At 64.3% G+C, this 21,348-nt stretch overlaps 2 protein-coding genes across 5 annotated transcripts in view; both read right to left on the reverse strand.

The window, feature by feature from the left end:
* Positions 1-128: 128 nt before the first annotated feature.
* Positions 129-4,419, reverse strand: LOC136018507 (acylamino-acid-releasing enzyme-like). Of its 2 annotated transcripts, XM_065687753.1 has the most exons (22): positions 4,368-4,419; positions 3,854-3,983; positions 3,645-3,771; positions 3,471-3,561; positions 3,302-3,377; positions 3,079-3,236; positions 2,870-3,007; positions 2,699-2,790; positions 2,584-2,624; positions 2,386-2,507; positions 2,199-2,259; positions 2,035-2,129; positions 1,893-1,944; positions 1,719-1,807; positions 1,507-1,645; positions 1,350-1,433; positions 1,188-1,268; positions 994-1,082; positions 700-890; positions 529-631; positions 355-461; positions 129-286 (listed from the first exon to the last, which is right to left on the reverse strand). In XM_065687753.1, the coding sequence occupies exons 1-22, from the start codon at positions 4,377-4,379 to the stop codon at positions 181-183; spliced, it is 2,184 nt and encodes a 727-aa protein (XP_065543825.1). In that variant the 5' UTR covers positions 4,380-4,419; the 3' UTR covers positions 129-180. The 2 variants fall into 2 exon arrangements, with proteins under 2 accessions (XP_065543825.1, XP_065543826.1); XM_065687754.1 differs by lacking the exons at positions 129-286; positions 355-461 and having other exon boundaries at positions 531-618.
* A 318-nt stretch (positions 4,420-4,737) lies between these two features.
* Positions 4,738-21,348, reverse strand: part of BSN (bassoon presynaptic cytomatrix protein) — a 96,783-nt gene continuing 80,172 nt past the window's right edge. For all 3 annotated transcript variants that reach the window (XM_065687749.1, XM_065687750.1, XM_065687751.1), the window contains 9 exons: positions 20,256-20,690; positions 12,218-18,847; positions 9,409-11,518; positions 8,348-9,096; positions 7,949-8,042; positions 7,687-7,830; positions 7,467-7,521; positions 7,285-7,381; positions 4,738-6,820 (listed from right to left, as the gene is read on the reverse strand). In XM_065687749.1, the coding sequence (XP_065543821.1) occupies positions 7,481-7,521; positions 7,687-7,830; positions 7,949-8,042; positions 8,348-9,096; positions 9,409-11,518; positions 12,218-18,847; positions 20,256-20,690 (10,203 nt within the window). In that variant the 3' untranslated portion in view covers positions 4,738-6,820; positions 7,285-7,381; positions 7,467-7,480. The remainder of the gene's footprint in view (positions 6,821-7,284; positions 7,382-7,466; positions 7,522-7,686; positions 7,831-7,948; positions 8,043-8,347; positions 9,097-9,408; positions 11,519-12,217; positions 18,848-20,255; positions 20,691-21,348) is intronic.

Raw genomic sequence — 21,348 nt, forward strand, 5'->3', positions numbered from 1 at the left:
AGCCGGGCAGGGTTCACCCTGCGCTGTGGCACACCACTGACCGGCCCGGGACACAGGCCCCGTGGCTCTGAGCGCCCAGGGCACTGGAAACAGAGGTAACACCACCACCACCATCACAGGCACGGGGCTGCTGAGCTACACCGTTTATTGGGGGTGAGGGGGCTGACGTGGTGGTGGCTGTTAGCACCGAAGGTGCTTGGACAGCCACAGCGCTATGTTCATGAAGCCGTCAGCTTCGGCCTCGATGCCCGCCAATGCGTGGCTGTTCCCTGGGTACCAGAGCAGCCTGCAGGGGAGAGGGGGGTTAGTGCTGTGCCCGCACCCCACTGCCCAGGCACCCTGCACCCCACTCACCGTGTGGGGACACCCCGGGCCTTGAGGGCACGGTAATACTCCAGCCCCTGCTTGGGGGGCACACGCCGGTCGTCCTCCCCAAGCAGCAGCAGCACGGGGGCACGGACCTGTGGGAGCGGCACAGCCTCAGCACCGGCTCTGCTGCCGGGGATGGGGACAGGGATGGTGACGTACCTGGTTCACATAGCGCATGGGGGACTTGTGCAGCATCTCTGTCCACTGGGCTGGGTCTGGGAGCGCATCGGGCGCATAGGGCAGCCCCGTCTCCGTCAGGCACCTGTGGGTAAGAGGGATGGGGACGCATGCAGGGCTGGGGTGCAGGGAGGTGAGGGTGTTGGCACTCACCAGTCAGGGATGTCGGTGGTGCCCACCATGGAGGCAATGTTCACCACGGGGTTGCGGACCACGCAGGCGTGGTAGGTGTCGGGGAACTGGCCGAGGAGGTGGCACGCCAGGAAGCCTCCATGTGAGCCACCCACCAGTGCCACCCGGCTGGCATCCAGCGGCTCCTCCTGCAGCACCCGCTCCACACAGAGCTGCCACCGCGGGGGATACCCGTGAGGCAGGAAGCTCTGCTTCCCCTCCTCGGGGCACCCTGCGAGCTCAGGGTGCTGCAGGACTCCATTGTCAGGGCCTTACCTGCACATCACGTACGTCCTGCGTGCCCACGTTGCCCGGCAGCGAGGCCACGCTGTCCTGGCCAAAGCCCAGTGAGCCACGGTAATTCACTGGGGGGGGAATGGGGCAGCATCAGAGCCTTTTCTCCCCCTGTCCTGGGCACACCATGGGCGCTGTGACACCCAGCAGTGCCCCAGAGCCCTTGTGTCACTCACCCAGTAGCACAGCAAAGCCCATGCGGCACAGTGCCGCCGGGTACAGCATCCACCCAGCCGTGAAGACGGAGTGGGGACCCCCTGCAAAAGGCAAAGGCAAAGGTGGGGGTGGCACTGTGTGGCCAGGGCAGGAGGCAGAGCCAGGCAGGGGCAAGCTCTTACCATGGGGCATCACAACCAGGGGCGGTTTCTGAGCAGCAGGGCCCTCGCTTGGGCGCAGCAAAATGGCATCGAAGTCCAAGCCCGCTGTGGAGGCAGGGTGAGGGGCGTCAGGGTTCGGCGTGGGTGGTGAAGCCCAGCCTGGCCCCACGGTACTCACCATACTGGGGGTTCTCCTGCTCCGGCGGGGGCTGCAAGGTGCGGATGCCCCAGCTGATATTGGGCACAGGGGATGCGTCCTGCAGGCAGACCCACCGTACCTGCGCCTCCTGGCCAGCCTTGGGCAGCATGGCCACTTTCTGCATGGGACAAGGTGAGCGTCAGTGCTGAGGGGCTGGTGGGCATTGAGGAGGGAGGGGGACATCACCTTACCAGTGCTGGGGGGCAGCTAGGGGTGGAGAAGCTGGCCACCAAGATGTTCCGGTCAATGGTGAGCACAGACCAGCATCCCTGGGGGGCATCTGGGGAGGAGAGGGGATCACACCTGCAGACGTGACCACCTACCCTGCCCCAGCACTGGCATGGCCCTGCTGGCCCGCCACTTACCAGCAGTCAGTGAGGTTGTGGTGCCCGTCACTGTGTCCACCACGAACAAGTCCTAGGGGCACGAGGGCAGAGTCCAACAGAGCCCTGACGTGTCTCAGCTCCCCTGTGCCCTGCAGTGCCATCCCAGCATGGCAGCCCTCACCTGCTGACTGCGCTGGACCGTATCCAGCACGATCCTGCGGCTGTCGGCTGCCCAGCACAGCCCTGGCAGCACACTGTAGATACCCGGGAAAGCACCTGCAATGAGAGTGGTGGTGCTCAGCACCGTTCTGTGGCTCCCCTAAACACCCTCAGGGCTGCACTCACCCCACACTTGCCGCGGCACCACCTCCAGCACTGTGCTGGTCTCTTCGGTGTACCAGTCGTACTGCAGGAGGCACAGCACAGGGCGAGTGTTGCCCCCACTAGAGCCTTAGAAGGGGGTCACACCGCCCTGCTGCCAGCCCCCACTGCAGCACAGGCACCCCACCGGTGTCCCCCGGGTGCCGCTCACCATGCGGAGCCGGCTGCACTGCTGGTGCGGGCCCATGGCATCGTTTTCCAGGTAGACGATGCGGCAGTGGTCAGGGCTGAGCCGCGGGGACCACACAGCCTTGGTGTCCTCGGAGAGCAGCTCTGCACGGGCATGAGGACACGGTGAGGGGCTGCTCGGAGCCGGGGCACCTGCAGAATTGGGGTACGCACTGCTCACCGCAACTCCCGCCCGTCAGGTCCACGTAGAATAGTGCTGACCTGCCGGCAGAGATGGGTGTCACCATGGGCCCGGGGGGCCCGGCTGCGGGGCAGGGTGCCCTGTGGGGACTCACCGGCGGTTGGTGCAGTGCCGCAGCCCCAGGCGGAAGGGCTCGTGCCACCAGCCCACAAACACCACGCCGGTATCATCTGGACACCAGAAAGCCTGTGGGGAGAGGAGAATGAGCAGCTTGCCCTGCCAATGGCCCCCCAAGCCTCCCTTTGTGCGCATTCCCCACCCTGACCTGGCCAGGGGAGAGGTGATCTGGGATGCCCTCCAGCACTGAGATGCTGCTGCCTTCGATGTCCAGGACGCAGAGGACGGGCACGCTGCGGGTGCTCAGTGTTTCCCCCCAGTCCTCGTGGTACACGAACTGCTCACCCTGCACACAGCCCCATCAGCCCCATCGTCATCCCACCCGTCACAGTCTGCCTCAGAGTGCGGGGACCCCACCTTGAGAGGTTCATCCTCCTTCTTCGGCTGCTCCATGTCCTCATCCGAGACATGCAGATCTTTTCTCTGGAAGAAGGACTCAGCCTTGGGACGCTTCTTCTCCGCCACGTAGAGCAGGTGGGTTTCCGAGTGTGACCAGGCCAGGCAGCCAAACTCATCTGCAGAGGTGGGTCAGGCACCAGTCACCCCGTCCCCCCAGACTCCACATCCCCCAGACCCTCACCATCATCATAGACGCTGCCGTGCTTGTCCAGCGTCGTCAGGTCGATGCTCTTCACCTTGTGGTTCTGATCCCAGACCTGGGGGCAGAGACATGGAGCAGCCCCTGGCTTCAGCGAGGATCCATCCCCAAGCCCACCGAGTACCCAGCCCCGCTCCGATCCCCCTCGCACCTCCAGGAACTGCTTCTCCTTCTTCTCCTTGTTGGAGACCTTGCGCAGAACAGCCTTCAGGGCCCCGCTGGGGGACACCTGGCTCAGCAGCCTGTGGGTGTGTGGGTGCCCATCAGCCCCCCGCCACCAGCACCCCGAGGGGACGCCAGCGAAGGAGGACGGGGCGAGACTCACTCGCCCTTGATCTCGGAGCAGGTGCCGGTGGGTCCCGAGTAGACGATGGAGGCCCCGTCGTGGAAGATGAGGTACTGGCGGCAGAACCTGATGTTCTCCGCCCGCGCCAGGTCCCGCTGCAACCACTCTGCGAGAAGTGGGGTGAGCTCACCGGCCGCAGCCCCGCCAGGCAGACAGGGACCCCCCGCACCCCCACCCCATCCCCGTACCGGTGCTGAGGCTGCAGTACTTGCCCCCGTACTGGGTGGTGACATCAGGGCCGAGGCTGGCGGTGCTGAGCCCCGGGTGCCCGCTCAGCTCCCGGTACAGCTCCACCACCTCCTCCGTGATCAGGGCCATCTGTGGGGCGTGACAGGGCGGCTGGGGGACACGGTGCAGGGCGGCGAGGACCAGGGGATGGTGGGGCGCAGGGGGCAGGAGGGTGCACGGGGAAGGTCCTGGGGCGCCGGCTGGGCTACGCGGCGGGATCGGGACGGCACTGCGGGCACCTTGTAGGGCACGGGGGTGTGCGAGGGTGGAGGGGCAGCGACTGCGGCGCCGGGCAGCCCCGGGGGCAGAGCCGGGCTGCAACCGGGACACCGGAGGCTGCGGGCACCGCGGGCGGGTCCCGGGGCAGCGCCACCGGAGCACCGGGAGCTGGGCCGGGGGGCACTGGGGCCGCGCGGGGTCCCGCGCAGTGACGTCACGCACCCCTGCCCTCCCGCCACCCCCCCAGCCCCTCACCGCTGACTCCATGTCGTGGCGCTGGGGCGGGGGCGGGGCCACGGCTGGCACTTCCGGGATAGAGGGGAGGGGCCTGCGGACTGCGGCACCTCCTATTGGCTGCGGCGCTGGCCCAACCCTCCGCGTTGAGGCGCCCCCTGGTGGACACGCCCGGCGCCGCCACCGCCGCCGCGGGAGGCTTGGGCCCGGCGGCCGGTCTCGGCCGGGGCAGCCGCTCAGCGCAGGCCGCCGCTGGAGGCCGCTGGGCCGCCCGGAGCCGTGTCCCCGGTGCGGGCTGAGGAGATCGCGCCCTTGGGGCCCAGCGGGACCCGCAGCCCGGCCGATGTCCAGGCCCCCCTCGCCCCCCGCAGGCAGGAATCGGGGCCGTTGGTGGTTTGTGTCAAGTCCTTTTTATTCTGTTCCCACAGAAACACCTGGTGAGGGGGCAGCTTCTGGGAGGGAGTCACGACACAGCGGCGGGGCGGCACGGCACGAACGGCACGGAACGGCACGGAACGGGGTCACTACGGGTGGCACAGAGCACAGCAGACACGCACACCGTCACAATGGTCAGAGGGAGCGCACCCGGCATCGCGCCTACTGCTGCCAACGGCGCCCGCCCCTTCGCACCCTCCGCCCCCCGCCCCGGCCAGCAGCCTGCAGCCTGGGGGCCCGGCGGGGCGGGACACGTGCCCCCGGTCCCGGCGGACACCGAGGCGAGGTGGCGGGTGTGCTCGGGCGGCAGAACGGGCCTCGGCGGGGGTCTCAGTCCCGCGGGCAGTTTACACACTGTACACGTATTTACAGCGCGAGGGGCAGCGGGGCCCGGAGGAGGAACCCACTCGTCGTCAGTGGGTGCTCGCAGGGCTGGGGCTGTCCTCCGTTCCCCCCCACGAGAACTCCGCGCTCCCTCTGGTCCCACAGCTGCTGGCCTCTTCCCCAGCCTTGGGGCAGGCAGAGCCCCCACGAGGGACCTGCTGCGGAGCGTGGGCATCCCTGGGGAACTGGGCCCTTGATAACAAGTGCATAAATCTGCAAAGAGCTTTCAGTACAGCGATGGACTGATGGAAAAGAGAAAAAGAAAAGTCCAGGCAAAGAACAGCAAGCACTGAAAGGCGGGTGGAACCGTGCAGAGAAGTAGCAAGCCATGCTCTACGACGGGACAGACGGTCACGGGCGCTAGGGCTGCCCTTTGGCAAAGTGGCCCTCCGTGGGTCGAACATGCCACGAATTCATACGCACGGGTGGTTGGTAAAGAGTAAGTTCTCGGGTCGCTCGGCGGCACGCTTTGCGATGAAACCCTTTAGGCGCGACATTAAACCGATTGGCTATTCACAGGTCTTGTTCTGGAGTCGTGTTATTTCGTTGCATAGAACATCAGGCGGGTGAGCGGGGGGCACTGGCGGGTGCCGCCGGCATGGGGAGGCAGCGGGGCGCGGGCGAGCCTCCTCCTTGCCTGCCAGCTGCTCCCCATCCCCAAGGAACCCCCTCCTGGCAGGGCGAGTGGGCTTTGGCCACCGGCCGCCGCATTGGCTGTCCCCACGAAATGGCTTGAGAAGGACTTGGATTGCACAGTAAGAGGAAGATACTGCCGGAGGCAAAGCTCTCCTGATCTTGTTCCACGGGATTTGTGCTCTTTTGTAGCCTCCTGCACTCTATTGCTTCTACAGACGACAGCCCGTGTGCTAACTCATCGCACAAAGCAAAGAGGGAAGAGGATTTGGTATAAAGTTTAGAAACCAAACCAAAACCAAATGAACTCAAAGAAACTGAGAAAAGAAAGGATCCCTCCCCAACGACGCCCCGTGCCCTCCCCGGTGTGGATGAGGTATACACAGAAATCAAAGTGGGATGATTAAGGCTGTTCTTGAAAGAAAAGGGGTGCCCGGCGGTGGGCGCGCTGGCTGTGTGGCGAGGGCAAGCGCGGCCCTTTCAATGCTTCCAATGGCTTCGGGGCGGCACTGAGTGCCGGGACATGTGCCCAGCCGGCGGCTGCGGCAGCAAAGGCCGGCCGTGCCACCTGTCAGAGTCCTATGGCCTCGTATTTCAGTAGTGAAACAGTGTTAGGTCCTAGCTGACGCGCTCCGGGGGCTCCCCGGTGGGGCCAGGAGCGGGCCACAGTGCAGGGGCCGCGGGGACACCCTGGTGGGGCGGACGGGGTCGGGAAGGAGGAACGGCACGCATGGCACCCAGCCCTCGGCTCACGGAGGGGGAAAAACCTATGAAGAGGCCAGAGCTGGAGTTTGGAGGGAGCAACTCTGCGTATAATCTTGAGAAAGGGCCACGGCCCACCTACGGGGCCTGACCCGATGCTCCGGATCAGGCCTGTCCTCTTGGAGCGGCTGCTGGGGCTTTGCCGTGTGCGCACCGGAGCTGATCGCCAGGCATGGGGGGCACCTGCCCCAGGGCGTCCGCTGGGGCCCCGTTTGGCCGCCGTTTGGTCCAGCATCCAGGGATTGCCCTGCTTTCAAAAGCTTGCAAGAGACACAGAGAGAGGCGTTAGCACGAGCAGCGATGTCCCCGTGGAAGGGACCCGAGCACATGGGCCATGGCAAGCCAAGTGGCGCTGCCGGCACAGCAGCTGCTGCCACCCCCATGCTGGACGGGCTCCCAGAGCAGAGCTCAGGCTGCCCAAACCTTCCCCGCAAACCCAGGGTCTGCACCAGCATCCACGTGGCATTGGCTCACATGGCACTGCTGAGACTGGGGAATGAGGCCAAACCCCACGCCCCAGCTTGGGGCCGGCACTTGGGGATGAAGATGGGAATGGGTGACCCAGTGCAAAGAGGACGGGGCTGCACCATGTCCTCCTCACCCTGGAGGCAGGGCTTGGCATGTGCCAGTGGGGACAGCGGTGCCATGGGAGCCCCAGGGATGGCATGGAGGAGGGGACTGGTGCAATGGGGGGAACTTGTGTGCAGGTGCCCCGGACACTCACTGTTATACTCAGAGTCTGGCGCCGTGTGCTGAATTCAGTGGCTTCTTCATAGGTTTTTCCACTGCAACGACTCGATCTCCACTCGCTTCCCAAACTCCTGCAGCGGGAGGGAACAGCAGGGCGTCAGGCCTGGCCAGGGCATCGAGAGCCCATGGCGCAGTGCCCGGTGTGGCTGCACTCACCTTGTGCCGTTCTCTCACCAGAACGAAGTAAACTTCTTGCCGAAAGCTGACACCGCTGTGGGGAAGCCGGGAGAGGTGTCAGCATGGCGCAGACGCCCTGGCCCCCACCTCACGGGATCCCAAACCACAGGAGCACCGTGGCCACCCCCAAGGTGCCCGACTGGGTGTTGGTGCAGGAGAGCACCACCATGCCATCCCCATCCCCTGGTGCAGCCCTCACCTTCAGTCAATTTGCCTGCCTGTTCCGCTGCCCCCCCTGGCAGGATTTTGGAGAAGACGCTCTCTCCTTCCGCCCCGGGCTGCCCCATGGCTGTACTGGCAGGACCACGCGCCCCGGGTGCCCTCGGACCGGCCTTGACATCTGCTAGGGGACAAATGAAGCCACCATTAGCAGGGGATGGCCATGGGAGCTCGGCTGAGCCCCAGGGGTGCCAGGCAGCCAGTGTGGGGGTGAATGGCAGTGTGCTGCCAGACCTACTGACCTGCTGCTCCCAGAGGCTGTGATGTGGGTGCTCTCCCCGGCTGCTGTGGCACTTTTGCTGCAGGTTTGGGCGCATCCGTCTGCTCCGGTTTTGGCTGGAACAGGGAAAACAACTCTCAGAGAGCATCCTCTAGGGGTGGCACGGGCAGGGAGGCGACACCAAAAACCCCAAACACTGCTCCACAGCCCCAAAAGAGGCAGCAAGGGATCTAAGGCATGGGGATGGCACCTCCTGGGTCCCCTCAAAGAGACGGCTGCTCCCGTGGCACTCAGGGTGGCTACGGTGGGCACATGGGTAGAACACATCTTGCCCCATGGCTCCCGTTCCTAAACCCTTCCCCTGCCAGCCCTTGCCCATGGCAGAGCTGTGTGGCCAGGACACAGCTGAGCCCATACTTACCGCCGGCGCTGGGTGCCCTCCTGGCTGTGCATGGACTGTGGCCGGCGCCTTCCCCGCGGCCTGCGCTGGCCCTGGCTGCTGCTGCTGCTGTGGTGGCCGGGCCGATGGGGGTCCCTGCGTCCTGCCCCTCGCCTCAGGCTGTGCTGAGCCCGTGGGCTGGGCAGCCTGCCGTGCTGCCGGCTGCTGCCGCGCTGCCTGCTGCCCTGCCTGCTGCTGTCTGCTCGCCGGCTGCTGCGTGTGTGCGAGGGGCTCCTGCTTTGGCGCTGGGGCAGCCGGCCCGTGTGGCTGGGGAGGCTTCTGCGCCTTGGGCGTCTCAGCGCCGTGGTGGTGAGCAGTGGGGCGGGACGATGGGGTGTACTCAGCAGAGCTGGGGCCGTAGGGTGCGGGTGCGCGGGGCTCAGGCTGCTGCGCCTTCTTGGTGGCAGCTGGTGGCCCGTGGCCTCGGGGCTCGTGGCGGCCAGGCTCTCGCGGGTGCTGCTTGGCCGAGCGGCGCGGGGGCTCATCGCCGGCGTGCCGGGAGCTGCCAGCATGGCGATCATACTCCCTGTGGTGCCGGTGCTCGCGGTGCTGGGGGTAGTCATCGTGCTGCCATGGGTCCTCGTCGAGGGGCTCGTCGTAGTCATGGTAGGTGTGCTTAACCGGGGGTCTCTTCTGCGAGGAAGAGTGGCCACTGTAGTGCCTGACCCGCTCCGCGCGTGCCTCCCTGGGCTTATCAAACCAGTCTGTCTCCTCCTGACCCAAATGATAGGCTTCAGAAACCAAAAACAAACCACAGTCAATGTCTCGGTCAAGGCTGCCCGGGTGGAAGCCATGCAATGATGAGGGAGAGGCAAGCAGCGGGCACGCGCGCAGGGGACAGCCCGTGCCGGTGGGGATGGGACGCGGCACGGCAGGGCACGGTGTGGGACCGGTGGGACCGGCTAACACCGAACACCCAGGGCAAGGGAAGGAAGGCACATGTCAAGCAAACTGAGGCGGTGAGAGTGTCTCTGCGTACGAGCGGACGGGCATGCCCCGGGGAAGTGCCATGCTCTGGGGTGGTCACCACGGGGAGCCGTTACCTTCGCTGTCCGAGACAACGCAATGGGCATCATCCATGCCGTAGCCCTCCTCATGCTTGTACGAGTGACTCCTTGGCACGTCTTTGATGTGCTTTTGTACATCAGGCAACGAGTGGCTGGAGCAGAACTGGGAGCAGGGGTCCCCTGCCGACTGGGGACCAGGCCCCCCCACAGCACGTGGTCCCCCCACCGCCTTCCCCAGGGGGCTGACAGGGCTCTCCTCCTCTGAGGGCTGTGTGCGGATGGGTGCCCGCCCGCGGCTCTGGCTCATGCTGAGGGACGAGGGCTTGGAGCCACCTTTCTGGGAGCGCTCTGCGCCCTCCCGCTCATAGGACTTGCTCCGGCTGCCTGCCTCCCGGCCAGAGGACTTCTCCACCCCATAGCCGGAGGAGCGGGTTCTGCCGGCAGCATAGACCCGCTCCTCCTCGTCTACCAGATCCCGGCTGGAGACACCGTAGTACTTCTGCTGCTCGTAGACATTCTTCTTCAAGCCATAGGTGATCTCCTCCTGCAACTTCTTGGCCCTGGAGGCCACATTGCTGCTGCCGACTGAGGTTGTTGCTGCGTAAGAGGCCAGGTCTGACTCCACGTCTTTGGCTTCTTCGATGGGGGAGAACTTGGAGATCTTCTGCTCCATGCCCTGCTTCCTGTGCTTGCTGCGCTTCGAGGAGACAACGGCAGGTGCCAGGTTCTTGGATGAATGTTTCGGCAGAGCTGCACCAGAGCCGTGCTTGTCCACCCTTGAGGAGTGCCGGTACTCACTGTCCCCATAGTAGTAGGATGAGCTGGCGGAGCTACCTGACACCCTGCCATTGCTCTCCGCGCCCCGGTGGTAGCTGTTCTTCCCTCGATAGTCGGGGCCATGGTGGTCATAGATGTCCTCCTCAGACTCCTCCTCAGCTTTGCTGTAGCAGCAGGGCCGGCTGGAGCTCTCGGCATCCCCCAGCTCACTCTTCTCTCTGCCATGGCGGCTGTCAGTGCCTGTGCCGGTTGGCTCTGCTTTCTGCCCCTCCACTGCTGGGCTCTCCTTGGTGAGCTCGCTGATGTCCTCGATCATCACGTAGTTACGGGGGATGTTCTGCTCCAGGCTGGTGTAGAGGGACTCTGAAGAGAAGCTTGCTGTGGGGCCTGGAGCTGCACCGGCCCTCTCAGCCTGCCGGGCCTCTGGTGCCTTGTACTGCTCATAGCCACCGCTGGCTGGTGCGGTGCTGAAGGTGACATCGGGAATGGCAGAGGAGCTGGTGGCTGCGCCAATGACCTCGTAGTTGGTGGGGATCTTCTGTTCCAGGTCAGCCAGCGAGGTCTGCCGTGGCTTCTGGTGCGCACCAGCTACGTCTGCAGGGCTCTGGAAGAGGGCGGGCTGTGCCGCTGGCATGGTGGCCGCTCCGGCAAAGGCGCTCGGGGCTTGGTAGGGGTTTTGGGGCTGGAAGCCCGGCTGGCCTGGAGTGCCCAGCTCTGGGTATGCAGCGCCGGGGGCTGCGAAGGCACCAGGCGAGGCGAAGGCAGGTAGTGGGGCCGCTGGCAAGCCATCCTGTGCGGTGCTGGCTGCGGGGTACTGGGGATGCTGCAGGCGTGGCGGTGGGAAGGCAGCGGGGCCCTGCGGGGCAGGGTATGGGTAGGCGCCGTAGGAGGCAGCGGCGAAGTCAGGGTACTGCCCGGCGGGCGCAGGGCGCAGGCCGGTGCCGTCATAGGCGGCGAGGCGCAGGCTGTGCAGCTCGCTGTCCGACAGGTAGTCGCGGCGGTCCCCGGCGCAGCGCAGGTAGGGGTGGTCTCGCCCACCTCCACGCTCCTTCAGCAGCGATTCCTTGCGCTGGGTGATGCCCAGCTCCAGGTACTTCAGCTTGGCGTCGATCTCCTTCTCCTCCTCGTCCAGCTCTGCCTGCTTCTTCCGCAGCTTGGTGGCCTCGTGCTCCACCAGCCTCAGGTCGCGGTCCAGCTCCTTCAGCAGGCTGGCCTTGGTGACTGGCGCGGTGGCCTTGGGTGCCAGGCTGCTCAGGTAGAGCTGGGGGGTGGCTGAGCTGGCCAGGGGCACATGGGGCTCCTCGGGTGGTGGGCTGGGCAGTGTCCGCTTCACCTTCCGTGACAGTGGGCTTGACTGCAGCCCCCCCACCTGCAAACCAAAGGAACGCTTGGTCAGTGATGCAGGAGGGTGTCCCCCCATGTTCCCCCCTGAGTATCATGGAGCTCCTCCCATGCCCAGAGGTTGCGGTCAGGCAGCCGCTGTGCACGTGTTCCCCCATGCACCGAGGAAGCAGCATTTATGTAAAAGCACAATAAATAGGATGGAAGTAACAGGCAGGGCGCTTTCAGCGAGTAATTCCGAGGGTGGCAGCTGGCCAAGTGCCGTGACGGCCCCGTGCCACAAGAAATGCTTTCTGTCCTCAGGTGCTTGGCTTCGGAGAGAGGTCGGAGCTGCTGCTGCCCTGAGAATTGCCCCAGGGCTCTTTGCTGGGCACTTGGCAGCCCAAGGAGGCAAAGGTGGGAATAAGAGCCACCACCACCACCCGAAACAGAGCCATGCACATCGGCTGCTCCCTGGGAGAGGAGGAGGACACAGGGGGCAGGGGACAGCCCGGACCCTGACAGCCAGCAGCAGCTCCTGCCCACTGATGGGCTCGTGTAGCCCATGGATCTCCAGGGCCTCCCTCCTGCAGCCAGCTCTGGTCTGTGTCCACTGGCTGTCATCAGTCACTGTGAGAAGCCAGCTTTTTAAACCATTAATTGCCGCAGTGCTAATGAGACCAGAATGTCCCGAGGTGCCTCCTGGGGCCATTCCCCAAGGGAACGTTTGTTCCCCATGCTGACGTACCTGTGTGCCAGGGAGCAGCGCATGCTGGTAGAGGGAGAACCTGTCCTTGCCGGCCTCCTCGGCAGTGGGGCTGATGGGCTTGGGGTCTGAGAGGGAGCGCTGCATGGTCTTGATGGGTCGCGGCAGCGTCTGCTGGCGTGGGGACAAGTCGGTGGTGAAGTGCTTCTGCGGGGGGACGTGAGCCTTGTTCAGCCGCTCACTGGTGGCGAAGGAGGACTCCAGGAGGCGATGGGGGGACAAGGGAGAGACGGGCGAGTAGAGGACCTGAGGAGAGCGGGGCGGCTGGCGGGTCACCAGCTGGGAGAGGGACTCGGCCGGCAGATGGGACTGGTAGCCAATTTCCAGGGGATCAGGTTTCTTCTTCTCAAATTTGCCCAGGGTCTGCTGCCGGATGGCGTGGGGGTCCAGGGGGCCCGTGCTCACCATCTGGATGTTGGTGGAGTAGGGCGGGATGGTGGTGGGCACCGTCAGCTGGGGCACCACGACGCCGGGCTGGGGGGCTGGCTCCGGCTCCGTCTGACACGCCAGGCTCTCGCCACGCTGTGTCTTCTCTGGAGCTGAGATGTACTTGATGATCTCCACCCGGGGGTCATGGGTGGTGATGTGGATGGAGGGGGAGACGCGGAGGAGCTGGTCGGGCTCTGTCTGCACCGAGCAGTCGCTGATGGTCTGGATGCCCACGCTGGCCGTACCGCGGGCTGTACCCTCCGCCTTGCCCTCGGCACCAGCCTCCGTGTGCCGCGAGGGCCGCGAGCGTCGGCGGCGCACGGGCTGCTCCCACTCCCCGCTGTCCTCCTCATCCGTCTGCACGCTGCAGTCGGTGCTGCGCCGCACCCGCCGCCGCCGTGACAGCAGGTACCGCTCCTCGCTGTCCTCCTCGTCCGTCTGCACGCTGCTGTCCGCCGTCTTCCTCCCCGCAAAGGCTTCCCGCGAAGCCTCCTTCTCATAGGCGTCCCGCAGCCGCGGCATCGAGTTCCTCTTCTTGATGCCCCGTCCAGGCTCCCAGGAATCCTCGGCTTGCAGGGACATGTCCGAGGCCGAGCTGCTGAGCGGGCGCTGTGGCGCGGGGTAGCGGGGCCCGGCAGGGCCATCCAGCGGCGCCTGGCCGGGTGGCGGCCACGCGTGCCCGTTGTGCTGCGGCAGACCCCGCGGCACCTCGGCAGGCCCGTCGGGCGGGCGGGCGCTGGGCTCAGCGGGCGCGGGGAACGCACTTTTCTGCCTCTTCTGCTCCTCGAGCTGCTGCTGCAGCTGGTGCTGGAGCTGGTGGATGTGCTCGAGCTGCAGGCGCTGCTGCGCGAGCTGCTCCCGCTGCAGCGCCAGCTGCGCGTGCCGCTCCTCCTGCTGCTGCTGCAGCACCTGCTGCTTGATGCACTGCAGCTCCTGCAGCTCCCGCTGCACCAGCAGCTGCTCCTTCTCCCGGTGCCGCTGCAGCTCCGCGCGCTCCCGCTCCAGCTCCTCCTGCAGCCGCAGCTGGCGAAGCTTCTCCAGCTCCACGCGCTCCCGCTCCAGCTGCAGCACGTGCTCCTGCTGCTTGCGCTGCCGCTCCTCCTCCCGCTCCCGCTCCTCCCGCTGCGCTCCTCCATCCTGAGCCGGCTTGGCCACCGGGGCTGCCTGCCCGCTCTCCTTGCTGGCTGCCGGTGCCGCTGGCCCCTCGGCGCGGGGCGCAGCTCCTGCCGGCTCCGCTCTCTGCAAGCCACTGGTGGTGGGGACTTTGGGAGCAGGACCGGCACCCGCTGCCACCGGCGCTGTGCTGATGGGCTTGCCCAGGTACACGGGTGTCTCCATCAGTGAGGCTGCCGGGGCCGGCCGGCTCGGCGCTGGGTAGCGGTAGAGGCCCTGTGCTGCCAGTGGGACGCGGGGGGTGACGACCGGCAGCCTGGCCAGGCTGGCCAGAGGCACCGCTGCCACACCGCCTGGGCCGTAGGGTCTGTAGAGCCCACGCAGCATGGGCCGCAGCACCGAGGCCGGCTGGGTGGTGATGGGCAGCGTGGAGGCGATGGGCGTGTTGATGGTTGAGTAGATCATGCCGTCGGCAGCCCGCACGGTGGCGGTGGAAGGGAACATCTGCCGGATGGTGCCCAGGCGGACGCCGGGGATGTTGTACTGTGCCAGGCTGCCGAAGCCCTGCCGCCCCTCAGGGAAGCTGGGGTTGTACATCCCGCTGGGTTTGGGGGGCACAGGGCCCTGCTGTGGAGCCGCCAGCCCGCCCGGCCCCCCTGGCCCGGCACCGGGGCCGTAGGGCATCAGGTCGGGGCCATTGGCGTGCCGGCCGCCATACTGGTCCATGGAGTTGAGGGCGGCGCACATGCGGCTGATCTCCCGTGCTGTGGTGGCACTGTAGTGGGCCAGACTGGACTCCTGGAAGCTGGACAGGTCTGCCCGGGGAGAGAAGCGGTAGTCAGAGTAGATGTTGGAGGCTGAGCTGTACCTGCGCATGGGGAGCTGGCGGCCCAGCAGCTCCGCCGGCTGGCGGAGGTCGGAGAAGGAGCCATACTGCAGCCCCTGGCCCAGGTACCCCTCCTCTGCGAAGCCCACGCTGTAGGAGTGCTTCATGGTGCTGAGGTCCACGGCGGCATCGCCCGCTGGGGAGGCGAAGGGCTGATCCCCCTTTGTGGGGTAGTAGCCCATCCCGATTTCGGAGAGGTTCGTGTCTGACATGGAGGAGTAGAGGCGGCCGAAGGCGCCGGTGGGGTAAAATTTCTGCTCCTCGTAGACTGGGGGTGCCGGTGCTGGCTGCTCCCGGAAGGGGAAGGTCTCCGGCAGCTCTGGCTCCCTGCTGCCGTAGAGGGGCCCACTGGCTTTCCGGCCAGGCGCTGCCGCCTCCCCAGCTTTCTTCTCTGGCATCTTGGAGGTGGGGTTGAAGGCGCCGGTGCAGCTGCCGCCGAAGGGGAACTTGTAGACCACGTCACAGCAGGCAACCTGGCTCTCTGGCTTCATGCCCGTGAGGTCCAGAACATTGGCTGGCGGTTCCTCCTTCAGCACTTTGGTCACTGGGCCGGCTGCCGCCTCCTCCATCTGCACCATCATCACCTGGGACTTCTTACCCCCCAGGGCAAGGAGAGGGCTCTGGCTTTTTAGCTCCACCGGCACTGCCCGGTACAGCTCTGAGCCCGGCTCCGGCAGGAAGGGCTGCTGGAGGCCACCGACATTCTGTGCTGCACCGGTCTGTGTGATGAGCATGTCCTTCTTCACCATCTGTCCCGGCACACCGTACCTTGCAAACTTGGGCTGCGGGGCAGCGGAGGGCTCAGACTTGGCAACAGGCACCCCACTGGCTCTGACAGCGGCCGTCTGGACGCCCTGCTCCACCTGCTTCACCTGTGCCAAGCACACTGGGCTGCCGGTCCCCTGCCCGAAGTCCACCCGGCTCTGGAAAGGGTCTCCATAGACCACGGGCTGCTTGGGCTGTGAGAGGAGCATGGGGGAGGCGATGGCCAGGCTGGCAGTGCTGGCTGCCGCGATGATGGCGTGGGGCTGCTCCTGCGCATTGAGGTTGATGATCAGGGGCTGGATGGCTGTGGACTGCCGGCTCGGGATGTGGTCCAAGGTCAGGCAGTACTTCCTGGCCTCTGTGGCCAAGGAGGTGAGATCCATGCCTTGGTCCGTTATGATGATGGGGGCAGACTTCAGCGCGGTCCGTAAGTCCACGGCGTTAGTGCTCGGCACCTTAGGCCCTGGCTCGACCCGGGATGTGCCAGGGATGGAGGAAATGCGGCAGAGGGAGATGTTTTCTGCAGGGAGTGCTCCCCAGCCGTACAGCCCCGTGATGCCATCAGCGGCTGAAGTCACAGCGGGTGCCTTCTGGGTGTGCTCCTTCACCGGCTGTACCCTGATGTAGGCAGTCAGTGGCTGCTCCGTCTCTGGTGCCTGGCTGTAGCCGTGTGCCGGCAGCTGCCGGCTCGGCCTGGTGGGCGATGTGGTGGGAGATGTTGAGGAGCCGGAGCTGGTTGGCTTAGTCTGGCTGGCTGCGTCAGCCGCCAGCGGGATCAGCATGAAGGGAGCATCCTGCGAGGAGGGCTGCCGCGCCAGGCGTGGGGAGCCTGCCCGGTGGGGGGTCTGCGTCCCCTGTGCTACCATGGGGGAAGAGGTGGCAGGGCCGGCGGTGGGACCCTCGTAGGGCAGGAGGGGGCTCTGCGTCTGCGTGGAAAACTCTGCTGTGGCCTTTGTGGTGCGGGTGGGACTCTGTGTCGGGGAGGTGGGTGAGAGGGGAGGGCTGGAGCTCTTGTAGAAGGTGTATGTCTTTGGTGGCGGGGGCTTGCTGTCGCTCGCAGCCGGGAGCTTCTCCCTGGCTGTCTGCACGCTGATCTCCACCACTGCCTTGCTTCTGCTGATGTCCTCTGTCTGCGAGCCGTAGCTGACAGTGCTCTTCACCGGGCTGTAGCTTCTGCTAGGTATGGATGGGGCCTCCGGAGCTGGGGAGCTGTAGGTGCGCAGCACACTCCCAGGGCTGGCTGCTGCCGTTGTCACTGTGCTAGCACCTTTGCCGTAGGTGTAAGGAGTGGTAGCAGCCTTGAATGCTGGGCTGGGAGCTGCCGGGGTGCCCTGGAGCTTGGTTGGGTCTTGCCCCTCTTTTGCAAAATGCTGGGTGACCCGGACATCGGGAATGGCCTTGGCTGTGCTGCTGTCCGAGGTGGCAAAAGAGACAGGAGCAGAGAGCTGCGTGGGGCTGGTACCAGGGGTGAGCGGGCCACCATTCTGCTTCATCAGGTCAGCGTAGGCACTCTCGGCATGGAGGAAGTGCTTCTCCTGGTACGCCTCCTCCTGCCCCTTTGCCTTCTCTCCCTGCTCAAGGGACAGGTCGAAGGAGGAGGACCGGTGCATCCTGGAGATGCTCTGTGAGGTCTGCAGGATCTCCTCATACACCGCTCCTGCCTTCCCACTGGGATAGCTGGGCTGGGAGGGGTGTGCGGGGCCACCATCGTATCGGTACTCCTCCGTGTACTGGTAATCGAAGCTGTTCTGGCCCTCGGTGCCGTGGTAGCTGACCTGCTGGTAGGTGCTGCTGTAGGAAACCGCTGGCTGAGCCTGCTGGACCTGCTGCTTCTGCATCATCTCTGCCTTCCTCATCATCTCCTCGTAGGCTTCCTCAGCGCTCTTGAGGGGCTTGCTGGCAGGCTGGCTGGGGCCGCTCTCGCCCTTCTCCGTCGGGGAGTACAGTGACATGAAGGTGGGCAGGTTGTACTCGCTGCCTGACTTGTACAGCTTGGAGGTCACTGCGTCAAAGCTCTCAGCCTCTGAGTCGATGGAGGGTGAGTACTCAGAGCAGGAGGAGCGGTGCAGCTCCTCCATCTCTGCTGCCTGCCGCAGCTCCTCAGTGGGGGAGGCATCCTCGATGGGGGAGAGGTTGCTGGGGGGGGTTTTGGAGCGCTCTCTCCTCCGCTGGGCCCTCAGCTCCTCCTTGTCGCGCTTGGTCTTACGTGCCGTGCTCCGGATGCGCTGCTGCTCCACCTCCCGCATCTTCTCCTGCTCCCGCAGCAGCTCTTCTTCCTCCCGCAGCTCCTCCTCCTCAGATGAGTCCTCAATGGTGGGCAGCAAGGGACCATGTGAGCGGTGGCGAGCCTTTCTTTGCTGCTTCACCTCCTCCAGGCGCTGCCGACGGCTGGGGCTGCTGTCACTGTCTTCCTCCAGGGAGGAGATGGAGGTGGGCGAAGTGCCCGAGGTGTAGCTGGGCGTCGTGGCTGGCAGGGTGGAGGAGTACTCGCCCCGGGAGCGCTCTTCGGGGGAGCCCGTCAGGCTCTCCATCTCCAGCTCAGGCTCCCGGTCCAGGCTGGCGTCCACCTCCTGCCCCATCTCCATCTCCCGGCCGTAGCCAGTTGTGCTGTTCAGCTCGATGGTCTTGAAGCGCCGCAGTCCGCCCTGTGCCGTGCTCAAGTCATCACCCTCTGCTGTCTCCACCTCCTTTCTCTCCTCATACATGCTGCTGGCACCATGTGGCAGGCGCCGCTTGGCCGGCTCTTTGCCCTTCTCTGCCTCGGCCTTCTGCCCAGCTTTGGGGACGCTGTACTTGGTGCGCCCGTAGCCTTCCTCCTCCTCCTCTTCGAGGTTGTCCTCCTCTGCGCTCATCTCCAGGATCTGCCTCCGCATGAACTCCTCATCGCTCACGTCAGCCTCACGGCCCTTGGGCCGGGGAGGTACCGGGGAGAAGCCCCCCTCGCTGCTGTCCTCCACGTAGTCGTGCCGCAGCTTGCTGCCGAACTCATCCGACGACTCCGCGCTCTCCCGCCGCTCCCGCTGGTTCTCCCACTCCAGCGAGTCCTCATCCTCCTCCAGGATGTCCTCCAGCTCCTCATCCGAGTCGAAGGCTTCAGGGGTGATGGAGAGGTACCGTGGCCGCTGCCGCTGCCGCTGCTCCTCCCGCGGCTCCGTGCTGCTCTTGCCACGCTCAGTGGGCTCCGGTGGTGCGCCCTGGCCCTCCAGGAGAGGCCGCATGCTGCTCTCCAGCTTGGTGAGCTCGGAGGGGCTGGGGGGACTCTGCCCGGCCAGCCCGGTGCTACTCAGCTTCTCCTCCTCCTGCTGCACCAGGCCTGTGATCTCACTCTGCGAGCTGGAGATGCCATCGGAGGAGTACCCGGTGTCGCTCAGGCTCTGGGGGCTGCGGGACAGGTCCGGGGGGTAAGGCTTGCTCCCATCCTGTGGGCAAGAGACAGCACAACATCAGACACGGGCAGCTGTGGGGCTGCTGCCCTGCTAACTCCAAATCCTCTTCTTGGAAGCATGCAGAAAGTCTGGGCAGCACTGGGAGCCAGCCCAGCATGATGGCTGGGGGCCACCCAGTGTCACCCCTATCAGTGGCGTGTTGCAAGCAGGGCATAGCACAACAAATGTCCCCAGGAGCAAAGGCACTGTGGGACCCATAAATATATTTAAGAAACTGGGCCCCATCAGTATCATCTGTCCCCAGTAACAAACACAAGACATCTGTCTGGTGGCAATACTGACAGTTTTCACTGCCCATCACCTAGAGAGCCAGTGTAGGAATGCGTGTATGTGGAGGGAGCGGCCCTTGTACTCTGGCGCCTGGCTAGGCTGGTGTGGTGGCACCGAAAGGACCAGTGGCAGCCATAAGGAACGGCCACCTTCTAAAGAACGTTAAGTTCCCTGACTGACAGCCCTGCAAAAGCAGCCTTCAGAGGCAGGGGGCCCCCAGGATCTTCATTAGATACCAGCAGAAATAAACAGACCCTTCTAACTGGCATTACAATTAGGCAGCGCAGGGGGCGAACCTCCAAGCCATGGGGAAAGTGCCATCATCATGCCCAGCCCCAGTGCTCCCAGCAGGGCCCATCACCCCACAGAGGCTCCATGGGCTTTATTTGAGAAGCCTCTTCCTTGGGAGCTGCATGATGTCATGGGGGGCAGCCGTGACCTCAGCAGCTGCATGGTTTCTGCTGGGAGAAAACAGTCCCAATGCAGCCAAATGTTTCCCCAAATTTTGTTGAATTTAGAAAAAGAAGTGGGACGAGGAGCTTAAAAAACACTGCCGCAACATGAAACGTTGTGAAACAAGTTTTCTGTTAAAGAATAAATTCAACTGCCCTCACATGATTGTAAAACAAATCCAAAGGCTGATGATGACCTGGACTATGCCCAAATCAATGTATTCCTAATAAAAAGAAGGCAAAACCAGCATGCTGCTATATAGCCCATGAAGTGTCTAAGCGGTTTGCAAATGCTGAGACAGCAGTGTTTTGAGCTCACTGCTTCCCAAAAGGCCATTTCCTGAGGCAAATGGCCTCAATGGCATAGTTTCTGCTCTGACTTGGAATAAACCCCCACTTCCCAGTACAGTGGTGGAATCACTGTCCCTGGAAGTGCTCAACACCCATGTAGCCAAGGTCCTCAGTGCCATGGGTTAGTGGTGGCCTTGGCAGTGCTGGGGTAACAGTTGGACTTCATGATCTTAAAGGTCTTTGCCAGCCCGGTTTATTTGATGATTCTGAGCACGGCCGCTGGCAGAGGCACGACTCAGAGCCAGGCCAGACCCGGGCAGGATGTGGTCCCTGGGGATGCTGGAGCTGCATGCACCCTAAGAGCTCACCTCCTGCTCCTTGGCCCGCGGTGCCTCGGTGGGTGCCCGGCTCTCTTTGCTCTCCACCTCCGGTTTGGGGGTCACGCTCTTCCCCTTCGGTGCCGTGCTCTCAGGAGCTCTGGGAGGCTCCGGCGCAGCTTTGGGCAGCGGCTTGTCCTCTGCCGGCGCCGGGGGCTTCTTCTCCACCGGGGCAGGGCTGGGGGCCTTGCTCTGCTCGCCAGCCCGGAGGCTCTTGGCAGGCGAAGGCTGGCGCTCGGGGGGTGCAGCCGGCTCGGTGGGGGCCGGCGCGGCTGCTCGCTGCTGCTGGCTGGCGGCTGGCGGCTGGTGCCTGGGGGAGCCGGGCGCAGGCTGCTTCGGGGCGGGCAGTGGCATTGGGGCAGGGTCGCCCAGGCTGCCCTCCAGCAGCCGCTGAGTTTGGCAGTTCAAACACAGCCACTCGTTCTTCTGCAAAACAGAGACAGGCAAAGCTCAGCTCACCGAGACGTTCAGCTGATGGGACACGTGCAAAGGACTCAGCACACCCAAACCAAACCATCACCTTCGGAGAGGCCAGGCAGTGAACAGGCAAGGGCCAGAACACCAGCACGAGCTGCGGAGGGGCTTGAGGTGTTGCAGCCCTACCCTACAAACCATCTAGAAGAGACTGACCACCGAGCTTACACCTACCCCTACCCTTATTCAGACCCCAGTGATGTTCAGACAGTGGCTATGACACAGGGATTTCACCCTCTCCCCCACGACACTTCAGCATCACCAGCTCTTTTCATCTCCAGTCTTGCTGGCATTTCGGTTTTAAGTGAAATTAAACAGTAAAGACAGACTGCTGCCACTGCTTAACACTTCTCAGGCTCCACACAGCTTCTCTCTTGCTCTCATTTGTTTTCCTTGATACAACAAAGGTTTAACAGCATAATCATAATACTTCAGGATCTCTTTTTTTCCCCCTAGATTATAAAAAAAATACTGGGTACACAAGTAGGCAAAAATTTCCCAAAGATATTACCTGAAGTACCCACTGTGCAGGAAAAGAACAAGACAATCTCGTCTAGTGAAATTCTCAGCAAGAGCTGGCGTTTTATGGCCTGGAAAAAGCAGCTTGCAA

The sequence above is a fragment of the Lathamus discolor genome, chromosome 7 (assembly GCF_037157495.1).
Source record: "Lathamus discolor isolate bLatDis1 chromosome 7, bLatDis1.hap1, whole genome shotgun sequence".
NCBI lineage: Eukaryota > Metazoa > Chordata > Aves > Psittaciformes > Psittacidae > Lathamus > Lathamus discolor.

Coding starts and splice junctions, on each gene's coding strand:
- LOC136018507 (XM_065687753.1), bottom strand. Junction 1,808..1,892: donor CACAACCTCACTGACTGCTG/GTAAGTGGCGGG, acceptor TCTCCTCCCCAG/ATGCCCCCCAGGGATGCTGG. Junction 632..699: donor ACCACCGACATCCCTGACTG/GTGAGTGCCAAC, acceptor TCTTACCCACAG/GTGCCTGACGGAGACGGGGC.